General features: G+C 47.3%; 3 protein-coding genes across 3 annotated transcripts; 2 read left to right on the top strand and 1 right to left on the bottom strand.

Moving 5' to 3' along the window:
* Positions 1 to 2057: 2057 nt before the first annotated feature.
* Positions 2058 to 6284, bottom strand: LOC135376514 (uncharacterized). The gene has a single exon (XM_064609029.1). It carries the CDS (start codon positions 6282 to 6284, stop codon positions 2058 to 2060), a length of 4227 nt encoding a protein of 1408 aa, XP_064465099.1.
* A 324-nt stretch (positions 6285 to 6608) lies between these two features.
* On the top strand, positions 6609 to 14531 carry LOC135376513 (uncharacterized). The gene is made up of 2 exons (XM_064609028.1): positions 6609 to 7237; positions 12224 to 14531. The coding sequence occupies exons 1-2, from the start codon at positions 6609 to 6611 to the stop codon at positions 14529 to 14531; spliced, it is 2937 nt and encodes a 978-aa protein (XP_064465098.1).
* Positions 14532 to 15253: 722 nt separating this feature from the next.
* Positions 15254 to 16033, top strand: LOC135376512 (uncharacterized). The gene has a single exon (XM_064609027.1). The coding sequence runs from the start codon at positions 15254 to 15256 to the stop codon at positions 16031 to 16033; it is 780 nt and encodes a 259-aa protein (XP_064465097.1).
* Positions 16034 to 16862: the final 829 nt, after the last annotated feature.

Here is a 16862-nt window from a genome sequence, read left to right as displayed (position 1 = left end):
GAAAGGCAACGTAGTGGGAGCGATCTTGTAGGGACTTCAGGGCGCACAGGATGTCTATCACCACCGAGGCAAGGGAACCGCGGATGCCCATGTTTTTAATGCACAGGAGAGCTGCTTTGGAGTCTGTGTAAATTACCCAGTGCCGCGGTTCACAGTCTTCCGCATATGTCAAAAATAACAAGATAGCATAAAGTTCAGCGGATGTCGATGAGGTACGGTGAGATAGACGACACCCACGTGTAACAGACTGTGATGGAATGGCAAAGGCTGAAGATGAAGTGTCCCTGGTCGACGATCCATCCGTGTATACAGCGGTACTGTTGCGGTATTGAGCCTCGACGAAGTCAAGGGTAAGTTGTCTAAGAATAAAATCAGGATAGTTCTTTTTGTTGTTCTTGAGACCGGGGATGGAGACAGTGACAGACGGCGATGGCAACGTCCATGGGGGCACTTTGGGTGCCGTCTGGTCGACTATGAATTTGGGGATATGAGGTCTGAATGATGTCACAGCAGCATGAACCGTCGCGTTCCGTCTAGCGTGAAGCTTGCGAATCAGAGTGTGACGGTTATGATGGGCACGTAGACGCAGATAGTGGCGTGCAGTTTCCCGAGTACGGAGAACCTCAATGGGGATGTCCCTGGCCTCAGCCACTACTAGACGGGTTTCAGCGCCTCGTGGGACCCCAAGACATACCCGAAGGCTGCGCGCTAGCATGGCTCGAATCCTTTGAATCAGTGTCTGAGGAAGTCCGTGTAGGACGGGAAGGCTGTACATCACTGAGCCACGAACCAGGGCATTGTGCAGCATGAGGAGATCCTTCTCGTCTCGCCCCCATCTCATACCTGCGAAGTGACGAATCACGTTGACCCAGCGTTGGACTTTCTGTTCAATGACGTCTATGTGGCGCTTCGACGACAAATTCCATGATAGAGTCACGCCTAGGAACTTGTGATGTGTCACCTGCTCCAGTGGGCTTCCACCAATATACAGGCGATACCTATGTATGTCTTTGCGCGTGAAGGCTAGAACTGCGCTTTTCTCTAACGGATATCTCCATTCCTGCCTTGAGTAAGTAGAGGCGAATGGCATCTAACGTGCGCTGAGGACGCTGACGGAGTGCTGGACGGGAAGTGCCTGTAGTCCAAACACAGATGTCATCGGCATACAGGGACAAGTTGACTTTCCGCTGAATGCAGGTTCCAATGCCCGCCATAACGGCATTAAAGAGGAGCGGACTTAGGACGCTTCCTTGTGGTACCCCCTGAGAGATGGGGAATTGCTCTGTGTCACCTTGTCTTGTCCGGACGAAAATACCTCGTTGACTGAGGAAATCGGCTATCCAAAGCAACGTTGTACGTGAGAGCGCAGCGCTGTATAGAGCATGTAAGATTGATGGATGGCTAACGGTGTCGTATGCTCTCTTAACATCAAGAAATACCGCCGCCGAGATCTTCCTGCCTCGTCGTGCCTCTTCCACCGACGTGACCAAGTCGAGGACAGAGTCTATCGAACTGCGGTGCCGTCGAAACCCAGCTTGTTCTTGAGGGAAGAAGGCACGGCTTTCGAGCCACCACTCAATTCTACGCAAGACCATTCTTTCCATAACTTTCCCCAAGCAGCTGGTCAGAGTTACCGGGCGAAATGATGCCAATTGGGATGGGTGTTATAAGAAATTGCGAAGAGGATAAGGATCACCTGACCCCACCTGCGGACAGCTTCGTTAATCGTCAGAGCTCGAGCTCGTGTACAGTTGCTCGTTCGTGTTGGATTAAACAGTTGTTCTGCATTGGAGTAATCCTTTCCTACATTTTGGTGCCAAAACCCGGGAGGCATACACACCTCTTCTCTTCTGGACGAAAGGGTGTTATGGTCAGATGGATAGCTACTAACCGGATTTCGTTTCGATCAGAGTGACGCAGGACATTCGATGAGCTAGAGAAAAGGACTCGAACCAGACGTTCCAAAATTCCAAAATCAGTTTTTTTTTAAAAACAAAGCAACAAACTCTTGAAAGGTCCAAACAACCTCGTCGTCTTTCAGTACATGAAAATCTAAATCAAGCACGGTTCGCGCTGCAGGTCTCATTCCGCAACATCCTCCCCCCCGGAATGGGCGTCACTAGCACATTGGAGATGATCCTCGAATGGGTACAGCTGCTGTACAGGTCGTCTTGTGATGTTGCCTGATGGCTGCCTGATGGCAGCTTGACGGAACATGACCTGTTCTCTCCATCTCTTCCTCGATGAAACTTCACAATCCGTGCTGTTTTCCAAACTTGCCTCGGTGTTCGTTCTTCATGAACGAGTACAAGATCGCCTTCCTTCATGGAATGAGAAGGCGTGGTACGTGATACATGGGCCGATCGCAACTCCTTGTGCCAACGTTTCCAAAAGTGGTCAGCTATCTTTTGCTGGTGCACCCACCTTCGCGAAAGCGCTTCTGTAGTTGATCTGGTTGGGTCTTGTCGTTTCGAAGATGGCAAGGCAATCAAGCGCTTTCCAACTAGGAGGTGCGCTGGCGTCAGAGCAGTAGTCTCGTTGGGTGAGGAATGCAAGTACGTGATGGGCCGTGAGTTTACTGCTGCTTCGGCTAGCACCGTTTCCATTTCTTCGATCGTCAACGACTGCTTTCCGATGACTCTTCGTAGAGCATGTTTAAGGGTCCGAACGAGTCTCTCCCAAAACCCGCCCCACCACGGTGCTCTTTCCGGCATGAACCTCCAGCTGATCATAGTTGTGGCCATATAATTCTGCACGTCGTCTTGCCGTATTAGACTCCCTAACTTCTGGATATCTTTCACTCGATTGCTGACGAACACTTTCCATTCGGTTGGCCGGCGTCGTATCCACCACAATGCGATCATGGAGTCGGTCCACATAAAATAGTCGAACTGTAATTTATACAGTGTCCTTTGCAGGTAAGTGAGCATTCTCGCTCCGATAAGCATTCCCATAAGCTCTAGTCTTGGAAGAGAGAGCTGCTTGATAGGTGCTAGACGAGTTTTTGAGAGTATTAAATGCGTTGAAATCTCGCCCTTTGTGTTTGCGGTTCTCAGGTAAGCCACTGCCCCGTAACCAAGAGGACTGGCATCACAAAATATATGCATTTGAAACGCAGATGCATTCGCTGGAACGACGCAACGGGGAATCTCTAGTGCTGATAATGTAGATAGTTCATTACACCATTCGCTCCACTTCTGCTGAGCATCACATGGGATATCTTCGTCCCATCCAACCTTTTTCTTCCATAGGTCTTGAAACATGGATCGGGCCCTGAACGTAAATGGATTGAGGAATCCCAAAGGGTCAAACAGTCTTGCGGTGCCTTGGAGTATGTTCCTTTTGGTTACTGGTGAAGTTGCCACAAACGTTTTCACGGCTTCTAAATTAGGCATCAAGCTGTCAGTTTCAGTATTCCAAGGAATTCCAAGTACCTTCTGATGTATCGACTCGTCAGTCTCACCCTTTTTGAACACAGACTTTAACCGGGGTTCATGCGATGCCCATTTCCTGAGGCGCATTCCAGCCTGTTCAATGACTGCCAAAGCCTGACGATGCATCCTCGTGGCTTGTTCAACGTTATCAGCTCCTGTTACCAAGTCGTCCACGTAAAATGAGGATAACAAGTCGCTTGCGGTGTCCCTTAGATCGTCAGTGATGTGACGAAAGTGGTGATGCAGCGTTGCAGCCAGGAGGAAAGGACTCGCGGTCGTTCCGAAGGAAACCCGACTCATCCTGAGAACGCAGAGCTCGTTAGACGTCATCTCACGAAAGGGCACGTCGCGGTACCAAAGATATCGTAGCGCATCACGATCTCTCTCGTGGACCATGATCTGGAGGAAAGCTTTCTCGATATCCGCTATCATAGCGATCTGATGCATCCTAAACCTGATTAGAATATCCTGCATGTCCGCTTGAAGCTTTGGTCCAGTTTCCAGGTGGTCATTTAAAGATGTACTTCCAGGACCATGCGACGACGCGTCGAACACTACACGCAACTTGGTTGTTGTAGATGCTTCGCGGAAAACTTCTCCGTGTGGCATGTAGAAAACCCGAGTGTTCTGTTCTTGGTTGGATACGGCAACTTCTTCTGGGTATCCACTGAGAAGATATCCACGTATAACTTTGTCGTACTCTTCGATCAAATGTCTGTCTTTGTTCAGTCGGAACACAAGTTTCTTCAGCCTAGTTTTAGCTATCTCGAAGTTGTCGTTCAACGGCGAATCTGTCTGTTTCCACGGGAGCTGAACCTCGTACCTGCCATCCCTCATCTTCAGTGTTTTCTCGAACTCTTCGAGAACGGCATGACCTTCGGCCGACGGAGATTCATCTTCGTGGACGATTCCAACTCCTTCCAGGCTGCAAAATCGTTCTAAAAGCTGGTCACAGCGCAGGTCCTCAGAAAGTGTACTCACACGAAGCACAGATACATAGTTGCAGGCCTGCCTTGCGATCAGCGAACGTTCGGTAGTCGGACCCTGAAACGTCCATCCTAGTTTGGAGTTGATGGCAACGATTTCATCGTTTGGCCCGTAACGTTGGATCTCTCCTTTCAGCAATTTCCACATTTGATCCGACCCAATAAGGACCGAAATTCCCTTCACTTGCGGTATGCCTGGGAACGATACGACGTCAGCAACATGTTCTCCAGCTTCCTGAAGTAGAATCAAGTGACGGTCATCTGCTGAAGCTGATGGAAGATCATGACACAGAACTGGCATTTCGATTGCTTCCATAGTTATTACCTCCTCGGCATACTGGCTTCGTATCTGGAGCTCCACTATTCGTCGCCTCTCTGGTTTCCTCCCCATATCACTGGAAAATGTGCTTATTGAGAGTTCCTCCTCTCTCAGGACGGGCAAGTTCAAGCTGCGAACAAGATCCTCTCGCACAAAGGTACTTTGACTACCGCTGTCAAATAATCCTCGAATGTATGCGCACTTCTTGTCGGCGACCACCCAAGCCCGGAAAGTCTGTAGCAAAACCGTGGAACGTGAAGTGGCTGAGGACGTGGCGATCACTGCGCTGCGGGTTTGCGTTTTAGGGCTAGTTGACTGGGCTGGGTTGTACTCCGGGTCACACATGGAGGTTACGTGTCTACCTTTGCATTTATCGCATTTGACACGTCTCACACACTGGTTCGTCATATGTCCCACCCAGGTGCATCGGAAACATCTTCGCTGAGATTTGAGCTTCTCTTTTCGGGCACTCAGATTCATATCAGAAGAGCATCGTTCAGTCGTATGCGCCGAAGAGCCGCAAAAGATGCACTTGGCCGGCTCAGAACCCGTTTGGAGTACTAGCCCACTGGGACGGCTCATCTGACTCCCTCTTCGTTTCACAACTCCTCCATCCTGGCTAGATATTCCCGCCTTTTCTCTGCTTTCGACTTCGTTCTGGAGAAAATCGAGGAGATCCTCTAACTGCCTTTCGGAGTTTTCGAGTTGTGCTGGTTGTTGCTGTTTCCTACGATGGTAGTCCAAAACCATGTCCTGTGGCAACGCGTTCAGGAGAATGTCGTTCATCATCGCTGCGTAACTTCCAGCAGTTATTCCGAGAGATTTTAATCCTCGCATACTAGACTGGGTCTGATCATACATCTTCCTCAGTCCACCAGTATCGTTCGAAGAGCGAATATGGGAAAGTTGACGCAGACGGGAGAAATACTCGTGTTCTATCTTCTGTCTATCACCAAAACGTTTTTTCAGCAACTCCAATGCATCATCATAGCAAGCTTCCGTGGCCTGGAGTCCCTCAATCGCAGCAGACGCCCGTCCAATGAGAAGAGATCTCAGGTACTGGAATTTCTCGATCTTGGAAAGGGTAGCGTTTTCATGTATGCTGCTTAAGTATTGCTCCCAGAAGCTTGGCCACAGTGTGGGCTCGCCATTGAACTTTTGGAGCTGGAGCTTTGGTAACTTAATTCCAGATCTCGTTGACTCCCTCAAGGACTGAGTGTTCCTCTCAGTTTGCGATGTCATGGTCTGCAAAGCAGGAGCTTCAACTTGTCGAAGTCTGTAGTTCAATTTTGAGACTACTGAGCTTACTTCCTCTTGGTATCCAAAGCAGCTGTCATACTCCTGTTGAAGATCTTCGATTGGAATGAGCGTCTCCAACTGGGTGTCGACGTCTTTCAAGTCGGTACTGCAAATGGTGAGGCGATCTAGTAGAACGGTGAGCTCCTCAGCGCTGGCGGTCTCAGATGAAAGAAGAGCTTTGCTTTCGTTGATGATTCGAGTGGTCCTCCCTCGCAGTACAGTCCTTTTCGTTTTCAAGCGATCCATCCTCCTCGATGGTCCGGAATCAGACTTCCCGGGTTTCGGCACCAATATGTTATGGTCAGATGGATAGCTACTAACCGGATTTCGTTTCGATCAGAGTGACGCAGGACATTCGATGAGCTAGAGAACAGGACTCGAACCAGACGTTCCAAAATTCCAAAATCAGTTTGTTTTTTTTTCGTCGTTCACGAGTTACAACACTCCAAAAAAACAAAGCAACAAACTCTTGAAAGGTCCAAACAACCTCGTCGTCTTTCAGTACATGAAAATCTAAATCAAGCACGGTTCGCGCTGCAGGTCTCATTCCGCAACAAGGGTTCTCCGATCATGGACCGCTTAAAACGACAACGGGCCCCCGTACGCGCCAGGGTCACAAGGCTAACCGACGAGATCAAGGACTTCCTGGATTCGACAAGCCCCTCTCGCCAAGATCTAGAGCTCAAGCTTTCTCTTCTCACCGACAAGGCGGCTATACTCGTAGGTATGGATAGCCAGATTGCAGCCCTTGTGGACGATGACGAAATTGATACCGAAGCGGAAGGATGTGACCAGTATCTCGAGCTTATTGCCGATGCTACCCTCAGGGCGAAGCGCCATCTCTCGAACACGAGTCTTCCAACGACTAACAACGCTCGCCAACCCCTAATCCAAAGCAACACGGCATTACAATTGTCCACTAACGTGCCACGATTACCAAAGCTCCAAATTGAACCCTTTACTGGGGAACTGTCATCTTGGCAGTCCTTCTGGGACCAATTCAGTTCTGGAGTCCATCAGAATCCAACCTTATCAGTTATTGCAAGATTCCAGTATTTGAGATCTCTAGTCAAAGGGAAGGCAGACCTCGCAATTAAAGGTCTTGATCTCACTGTGGAGAATTATCCTACGGCCATCCAAATTCTTCATCAGCAGTTTGGAAATCCCGATCGTCTGATATCAGAACACATGACTCATCAGTTTGAATTCACTTCTGTTTCACTGACCTGTAATGATTGTGGCTATTCATATCATCTGGGAACTTGTTCCGGCATTTCAGAGAGTACATATCGTGCAAAGCGCCCTGCCTTCTTTGGCAGCTGGAAATGTCAAACCTGTTGCGTCAGTAAAGGAAGGCAAAGGCAAGCGGAAGTCAGTATTTCCTCAAATGTTAGTCAACAATTAGACGAGATAAAACAAATGCTCGCTGCACTACTGCCTCTTACTGGGAAAGTTGATGAGCTATCTAAGACGACAGAAGAAGTGAAGTTGTCTGTAGAGGTCATGTCTGAAAAATATGACGAAATACTAAAAAAACAAACTGAACAAGACAAAGTGTTGAAGGAATTAAGTACGAAGGTAAAACGTCTTGAAGCAAATGGAACGGACGAAGCTAATCTACTGCGACAAGAAGTAAACAACTTAGAACAATATACTCGCTTAAATAACCTTGAGATACACGGTGTTAAAGTTACAGATAAAGAAGATCTTTACGAGAAGCTATGTATGGTTGCCGATAAACTCAGAGTTGTGAAACCAGACGTAAATGAAATCGAAGCTATCCATCGTTTGCCATCCAAACCTGGAAAGGTCCCCCCTATAATAGTCAGATTTGTGAACAGGAAAACCTGTAATGAATGGCTCAGAAACAAGCGGAGACTGCGTGAAAGTAAGGAGGGCCAGGACGAAATATACTTGGACGAAAACATGACACGGCAAAACAGGAAATTGTTTTTCCTTGCGCGCAATAAACTTAAAGAGGGTAGTGTCAGGTTCGTTTGGCATAAGGATGGCATGACTTTCGTACGTAAATCTGAAGGGGCTCCGGCTGTTAAAGTGCTCAGGGAAAGCGACCTGGAGAAGCTGTAGCTACACTTTTTTATAGTTACCGCTGTATATTTTATTGCTCTGTTTCTCTCGCTATGGCGAATCGGTCTGATAACAATTATGTGAATCCTCTTGAATTTTCTAAGTGCATTCCTGAAACCAACACCTGTATATCGGTCTTGCATTTGAATGCCCAGAGCCTTTCGGCTAAGCAAGATGCGGTAGAATTATTTCTAGAGTCCCTGAATTTTAATTTTGACGTTCTCGCTTTTACTGAAACCTGGTTTAGAGGAAACAATACGCCTGTGAAATTTCCAAATTATCGGTGCGTGGCGAATGGCAGAACCGATAGGCAAGGTGGAGGTATCGCCGTGTACACAAGATTATCTTTTATCCAGTGTGATGAACTCACCGTTATGAATACTAGTGTAGAAGCTTTAGTAATTGAAACTTGTGGTATTGTACTTGCGACTGTTTATCGGCCCCCTTCAGGGAACAAGAATGTGTTTTTGAATCATGTCGAAACTATATTATTGTATGGTGATTCCGTCAAGCTCCCAGTTTTACTTATTGGAGACATAAATATCAATATGAATGGATGCTGTACTATGAAAAGAGATTTCGTAAATCTTATTGATTCATATGGGTACCATAATAATATAACTGTACCTACTCGCCCATCATCAGCAAGTTAGCTGGACCCATGCATCAGTAACACCGTGCCCGCAAGCTCGGGAGTTTTTTGTGTTCCTATTAGCGACCACCTCCCTGTGTTTTGTTTTTTGAGAACAGCGAACAGGGTACAGACACATACATTGCGAATTACTAGTGATACTCGAGCTATTAATGACTCCTCACTAGAGAACTTCTACTCTCATGTCTCGTCTATTCACTGGGACAGTTTTTTCAACGAAAAAGATCCCAACATATTGTACTCTGTATTCTCCGAAAACATTATCAAATGTTATAATGAAGCGTTTCCTCCACGAACGACATGCCACCGTCCTAAAAAAATAAGAAAACCATGGGTGAACAGCTCGCTGTATTACCGCATCAAAGAGAAAAATAAACTGTATCAGACGTTTTTGAAAACGCGAGATGCCAACACATGGACCGAATTTAAAAAGATTCGCAACCAATTATGCACAGACATGAGGACAGCTAAAGAAGAGTACTACACTCGGTACTTTAAAAATATAAAAAATAACACAAAAAAAATGTGGAGAACTGTCGGGAACCTGGCATTTGGTGATGCGTCGCATCCCCCTCCTACAGAAGTAACTATTAATGCAGTGACGTACACTGGAAAAACTCTAGCTGATAAAATCAATGATCATTTCATTAATGTGGGAGCAGCCGACGATACTGGCACACGCAGTGTACGTTATAACAATTTGAGCATTATTAGCCCATCACCGGCAAGTTCTGTCTTTTTATCTCCAGTCACAGTTTCTGAAGTTGAAAGCATAGTGCGATCACTAGATAATTCATCTGCTGCTGGCGTCGATAATATCAAGGCGTTGCCTATTAAGCACATAATACCTCTTATCAGTGATAAGCTTTGTTATATCTGTAACTGTGTCTTAGAAACGGGAGTTTTTCCAGACCGATTAAAAACTGCTTTAGTTACCATCATAAGTAAAGGAGGTAATGAAAATGATCTTAACAATTACCGCCCCATTTCTGTCTTACCCTTGTTTTCAAAGGTAATCGAAAGAGTTATCAATGATAGGCTCTCAAAGTACCTCTCGAAGCACCATATCATATCAGACGCCCAGTTCGGATTTCAAAAAGGAAAGTCATCTGAAGCCGCATTAATTTTGGTCAGAGATAAGATTGTGCAAAATATCGAAGATAAGCTGTATACTGTAGGGTTATTCCTAGACTTACAAAAAGCTTTTGATTCTGTTCAGCATGACATCTTGCTTCGAAAATGTTATTTGTACGGAATACGTGGTACGTCACATGACCTAATAAAAAGTTATCTGTCGCAACGCGCTCAGTACGTCAAAGTAGACGGTATCGAATCCAACAGGCGGATAATCAAATATGGTGTACCGCAGGGATCCATTCTTGGTCCACTGTTATTTTTGCTCTATATAAACGATATAGTTAATATTCCAAATACTCCGGATATCGTCCTGTATGCTGATGACACTAGCGTATTTTTCGCTAATAGTAACTTGGCAGAACTTTGCACAACTGTAAATATCTATCTGGAGGACCTCTCCATGTGGTTGTCAGTAAATCGGCTCAGAATGAATACGAATAAGACCAAATTCATGATCTTTAGGCCTATTAACAAAACACTTGACCAAACTTTCTCGCTACGCGTCAACTCTATGCAACTTATGCAAGTTAGTGAGACTAAGCTTTTAGGAGTTTGGTTCCAGGAAAACTTGTCCTGGAACACTCATGTCACCCACTTGGCCCAACAACTTTCAAGATCAATTGGGGCTCTGTGCCGCATTAGAATGTTGTTACCAAGATGGTTGATTAGGGACATTTATTACACACTCATATACTCAAAGCTTTATTACTGCTTATTGATCTGGGGTAACACGACGCGTGAGAATCTACATAAATTGCATGTACTGCAAAGGAGGGCGGTGCGACTCATTGCCAATGCCGACTTTTTGACTAGTTCCACAGAACTTTTTGCGAATGCGCGTGTTTTAACTGTACCTCACATGTTCATTCTGAAACTAGGAATTCATATTCACAGGTTGTTAAAAGATGGAAAAACAGACTTTTCTACGAGAATCTCGCCGTATAATATAAGAGAAAGCAGGAAGTGCATTGTACCGATGATTCGAACAAACCACGGTAAACAGGCTTTGCCGTACGTAATAGCACTTTTTATGAATAAGTTTTCAAGTTTTTTGGACCTCCATTGTACACAGACCCAGTTCAAGCGTGTACTCCGATCATATTTAGAATCTGACATCAATATCAGTCTATCATGACATAAGATTAACCCGTCGCACGTTGTCATGTGTACTTGGTATGTTTTGTCTTGACTTGTAGTTAAAATAACCAGAAATTTTATGTTGAATACAATCCTAGTAATTATATAATCACCGACTGCATGTTATGCATGTTATTCATGTTATTTCTGTTATTGTTATTGTTTCCTGGTCCAGGTACCTCGTCAGGCTTTATGCCTTTTGTACCTAGCCCACATTTCTGCGGAAATGAAAATGAAATAAATAAAATAAAAAAAAATGAAAATGAAAATCTTCTTGAGCTTCCAGTGGTGCGGTCTTCCGACGACGTGGCGAAACTTCGCATGTTATACGACACAGTTACAGTACGGATGCGAAACTTGAAAAGCCTTCGTGTACCGGAAAGTTCCTACAGCATTGTACTTGTCACGGCTTTGCTACGCAAACTTCCTCCGGATTTGGAACTTGAATATTACCGCCGACAAATAGGGGCCAATGAAGATAATACACAAGCGACATCTTCCTCGGAATCGCATCACGAAAGTTCTACTCTGGTTGAGTCTGCCACCCTCATATCCCTACTTGCCTTTCTTCGACGAGAAATTGAAAACAGAGAAAGGATGGTAGTTCGACGCAAGGATTCTGGTAGTTCAGCGCTAGCTCTGCCTCCGGTACATTCTCAAAGAAACGCCTCAGCCGCCGCTCTTACAGCAACCACAGAATGCACGCATCAGAACAAAGGAATACAAAGATGTATACTGTGCGGTTCACAACAGCATTCGGTTGCCACCTGCACCGTATTCCTAACCCCTGACCAGAAGATTACTAAATTGAAACAAGCCGGCTGTTGCTTCAAATGCGGCAAATACAAGCACCTTGCAAAGGATTGCCGAACCTCTAGAAATCTGTCCTGTAGCAACTGCTGTGGTAAACACTTAACCGCTTTATGCTGCAAGACTCCGGAAGCCACAAACGTCTCTTCTGTAGAACAGAATCTGATATCTCCACGTTCTGCCATACCATTGACTGACCAGCTGACAGTGTCTTCTCAAGATATGGCAGCCCTCACTGATCGCGCTTCCATCAATGTTTCTACCGTCAATCCTAGCTCAGTCATTTTACTGCACGAGCAACGGCATCTGCCAGGCCATCATCCCGAAGAAGACTCATACGTATACTTCTTGATGGGGGCAGCCAACGCACCTTCATCCGAAAGGATGTCTCTGCCAAACTCCACTGTTCTACGTCGGGCTACGAAGAGCTCACTATATTTGCTTTAGGACGTCGCGCCAACAACGAAAACGTATCACGTCGTGTCAAGGTTGCCTTGACATCACCTTTAAGCGCGCAGTCTTTAGAGCTCGAAGCACTCGAGATTGAGGACTTGTGCATGGGAAGTCTCCCAATTCCCGATGGAAATCTCATTAAGGAACTCTCTCAATCAAACATGACATTGGCAGACGACACTGTTCATCGCCTCGAAATACCAGGAATTTCAATCCTTATAGGATGCGACTACTACTGGAGCGTCGTAACAGGAAAGGTTCGCAAGCTTCGCAGAGGTCTAGTCGCCGTGGAAACTATCTTCGGCTGGGTCCTACAAGGCCCTGCTCCGTCGAACCACGAACCTCATGCCCAAGTGGCTCATGCATTACATGTACAGGCGACAGACGTTAACATAAGTCAGGAGTTGCGACGGTTTTGGGATGTTGAACATCTTGGGATTGAGGAGATATCTTGCCCCGCCAGACCTCAAGAGGACCCTGTTCTTCAGCAATTCGCCGCGACAACCCGGTTATCCGAACAACGATACACTGTTCGTCTTCCATGGAAGGGGAGCAAGAAGACTCTGTCTGATAACCAGTCGCTGGCTCTGAAACGACTTAACGTCCTAACCAGGAAACTCCGTCAAAGTAAAGCCCTTCTCGAGACATATGACAGAACTATTCGACAATACATTAACCTAGACCATGCAGAACGGGTAAACCCTTCGTCCCTCGTCTCTCAAGCATATTACATGCCCCACCATGCCGTAATACGCGAAGATCGGGAGACTACAAAAGTGAGGATTGTCTTTGACATTAGCTCAAAGGGACCAGGATCACAATCCTTGAACGATCTCCTCGCCTCAGGACCAAACCTCAATCCGGACATGTTGCGGCTTCTGCTCAGCTTCCGCTCTAAAAGGGTCGCCATCGTTGCGGACATAGAGAAGGCTTTCCTCCAGATCTTCCTCGACAAACAAGACCGGGATTACCTTCGCTTCTTCTGGTATAAGGTGGCACCTACAGTAGACGGAGATCTCCCTCCCCTTGAAGTATGGCGCATGACAAGAGTGCCGTTCGGCGCCACATGCAGCACTTTTCTTCTGGCCGCCACAATTCAACATCACCTACAGTCTCTAGCCTTGGAGTTCCCTTGGGCAACCGGCAAGCTGAAAGATAACTTCTATGTCGACGATCTTGTTACTGGCGCAGACGATTACCCTCAAGCTCTGCAGTTGTTCAAAGAAACTATTCAAATTTTCGATAAGGCAGGTCTACCAGTTCGCAAGTGGCTCACCAACGAACCTGCACTTCAGAAACAGTTCGAAGAGCAAGGTTTAAGCCGTGCTACGACACTTTCTGTTAACGTCTTAGGAGTTACTTGGTGCACCACGACCGATGACCTATGCTGTGCTCTGTCTTCCGTATCCGAGTTCCTGAAGTCTAGCCCATGCACAAAGCGACAGGTGTTGCGCGCCGTATCTCGCATATTTGACCCATTTGGATTCTTGGTGCCATTCACTATATCTGCCAAGATTCTTTTCCAGCGCCTATGGGAGGAAAAGGCTTCATGGGATACACAACTTCAACCGGAACACTCAACCGCATGGCAAGGGTGGTGTTCAGAAATACCGAAGCTTCAAAACTTCTCGGTACCCCGACTTTTGGATCCTGATGTCTCTACGAACTTCGAAAGTTTTGACCTTCATACATTTTGCGATGCAAGCCCCTTGGCTTACGGAGCAGTCGTCTACCTCCGTAACCCGGATACAACACGCACCTCGTTCGTCGTTGCCAAATCTAGAGTGGCACCTTTAAAGCGACAGACTCTTCCGAGACTAGAACTTCTCGCCGCCTTACTATCCTCAAGACTAATCCAGACTGCGTCAGCAGTTTTTAACATTCCCCGCTCTCAATGTCACGCCTGGACCGATTCCATGATTGCTCTATCGTGGATTCGGACAACGCCAACAAATCTCCCCCCATTTATCAGCAATCGTGTCATAGAGATCCAGCGTTATGTATCTCCAGACCTTTGGAGGCATTGTCCCGGGCATCAGAACCCTGCTGATTTGTTATCGCGAGGAATTACAGCCACCCAGCTTCTGCGGAACCAGGCGTGGCTCTCTGGACCTCAATGGCTTCATGAACCTCCTGCCCTCTGGCCTCCGGAACCTTCCTCACTCGGCTCATCAACTCAGAGTTTAGAGCCTCTTTGCTCATGGCTCATGTCCTGAAGAGATCTCGGTGCTGCACACTCACGTAACCTCTCAGCCTTTACTAACTCTCCTTGATTACAGTAGCTACATGCGTGTCATAACCGTAACGGCGTGGATTTTCCGTTTTGTTCGACGTTGCCAAAGGTCGCCTAGCGCCCCAGACCGACGATCTCTCTCGACTTGACGAACAACAAATAGCGGAACACTATTGGTATAAGGGCGTGCAACTAGAAGCTTTCGGTCTGCATCCTGAAAGACACGACTCTCTCAAGACTTTCGAGATTTTCTCAGATTCTAACGGTCTTCTTCGACTCAAAACCCGACTGGTCTTCAGCGACCTGGACAAGTCTTCGATATATCCTATAATCCTACCTGGCAGTCACCATTTTACTAGGCTTCTGGTGACACATATCCACATTCAACAGCACCATGCTGGGGTGCAGGGCACTCTTGCTCAACTACGGGAACGGTTCTGGGTACTAAGAGGACGACAAACAGTGAAGAGACTCATCTATACGTGTGTCACGTGTCGACGATTTGGCAGCTCCAATTTGCACCAACGAACGGCGCCTCTTCCATCCGATCGTTCCTCCCAGACTGCACCTTTCTACGTTACTGGTATTGATTTTGCCGGTCCCATCTATTACTGCACGGATCAGCCAAGTTCGAGTCTGAAATCGTATATAGCCTTGTTCACCTGTGCTACTACACGCGCCGTACATTTGGAACTGACTTCATCCATGGGCGCTGCCGACTTCCTCCAGGCATTTAGACGCTTTGTTGCAAGAAGATCAATTCCGTGCAAAGTGTACTCGGACAACTTCCGAACATTCAAACGGGCGTCACAAGACATTGTAGAGCTCCACCGCCTCGTTCACGCTGCGCCCCTTCAAAGCTACTGTGTCGACCATCACATTCAATGGATCTTTATTGCTGAACGCGCACCCTGGTGGGGCGGGTTCTGGGAGCGCCTCGTGAGGTCGGTGAAGGACGCTTTGCGCAAGTCCCTCGGTCGAACGTGCCTATCCTTCGAGCAGATTACCACCGTCCTCACCGAAATCGAAGCCATGATCAACTCTAGACCTCTAACGTACATATCCGACGACCCCAGGGATTTTTCTCCTCTGTGTCCCTCCCACTTTCTTGTCGGAAAACGGTTAACTGTTCTACCGGACTGTTCAGACACAGGCAGCGTGGCCAATGATACGCGCTCCTCGCTCCTTGAAAGGATGCAGCTTCGACAAAGCTTGCTCGACGAATTTTGGCGCAGATGGGCTCGCGAATACATCTCCGAGCTACCGTCTGCCCATCGCTTCCAGTACAGTTCCACCGTGCCATTCCAGGTGGGCGAATTGGTACTCCTTTCTTCTAAGCCTCTTAGTAGAGCCTTGTGGCCTCTTGCACGCGTCACAGAGATTAAGCCAGGACGTGACGGCGTCATCCGTGCATGTAAAGTCATGCTCCCCAATGGATCTGTCCTACGGCGACCAGTACAGCTTCTGCACAAACTGGAGATCTAGCCAGATGCTCGCCATATCTCCGCCGCGGGAATATAAGAAATTGCGAAGAAGATAAGGATCACCTGACCCCACCTGCGTACAGCTTCGTTAATCGTCAGAGCTCGAGCTCGTGTACAGTTGCTCGTTCGTGTTGGATTAAACAGTTGTTCTGCGTTGGAGTCATCCTTTCCTACAGGTGTTTTCCTGGTTCTAGCAACGGTACCACTTGGCCGACTTTCCACTGCCTAGGAACCTGTCCATGCCTCCACGAGTGATTGCAGATGTTCAGCAGGGCCTGAAGGGAAGTAGGGTCACGGTTTCGAATCACTGTGTATGTAATGGCGTCCGGGCCTGGAGAAGACTTCTTGCATGCAGCTGAAATGGCTGACGAAAGTTCTGCCACGGAGAAGTCCATATCCAAGGCAGGGACAGCTGCTGGGTTGGCATGCTCGAGAATAGATGTCACACGGGCTGTATGGGTTAGGTACTCCTCGGTGCTGGTTACATTGGCTCCCTTCGTAATGACACGGCAGAATTCCCTGGCCACCTCTTTCTCAGACGTAGATGTTAGGAGCGCAAGAGCTCCAAGTGGGTTCCGAACTGGAGGGTTCTCCTTTAAACTTCTTGCGACTCTCCATATCCGAGCAGGGCTCTGAAAAGGTGATAAGGAGCAACAGAAGTGCCGCCACCGTTGACGGTCAAGGTTTCGGAGTTCTTTCTGGACAAGCCTACTCGCGCATCTTGCTTCCTGTATATCAGAAAGATCTCCTGTCCGTCGAGCTTTACGTTCAGCGCGCCTTCGGACAGCACGTAATTGCTCCACACGAGGGTTAGACCCTAAGTGACCAGA

This window comes from Ornithodoros turicata, unplaced genomic scaffold (genome assembly GCF_037126465.1).
Source record: "Ornithodoros turicata isolate Travis unplaced genomic scaffold, ASM3712646v1 ctg00001139.1, whole genome shotgun sequence".
Taxonomy (NCBI): Eukaryota; Metazoa; Arthropoda; class Arachnida; order Ixodida; family Argasidae; genus Ornithodoros; species Ornithodoros turicata.
This window is presented reverse-complemented; position numbering and strand designations above follow the sequence as displayed.

Coding starts and splice junctions, on each gene's coding strand:
- LOC135376514 (XM_064609029.1), bottom strand. CDS start 6,284: ATGGATCGCTTGAAAACGAAAAGGACTGTACTGCGAGGGAGGACCACT.
- LOC135376513 (XM_064609028.1), top strand. CDS start 6,609: ATGGACCGCTTAAAACGACAACGGGCCCCCGTACGCGCCAGGGTCACA. Junction 7,238..12,223: donor TCAGAACACATGACTCATCA/GTTTGAATTCAC, acceptor TGATGGGGGCAG/CCAACGCACCTTCATCCGAA.
- LOC135376512 (XM_064609027.1), top strand. CDS start 15,254: ATGGGCGCTGCCGACTTCCTCCAGGCATTTAGACGCTTTGTTGCAAGA.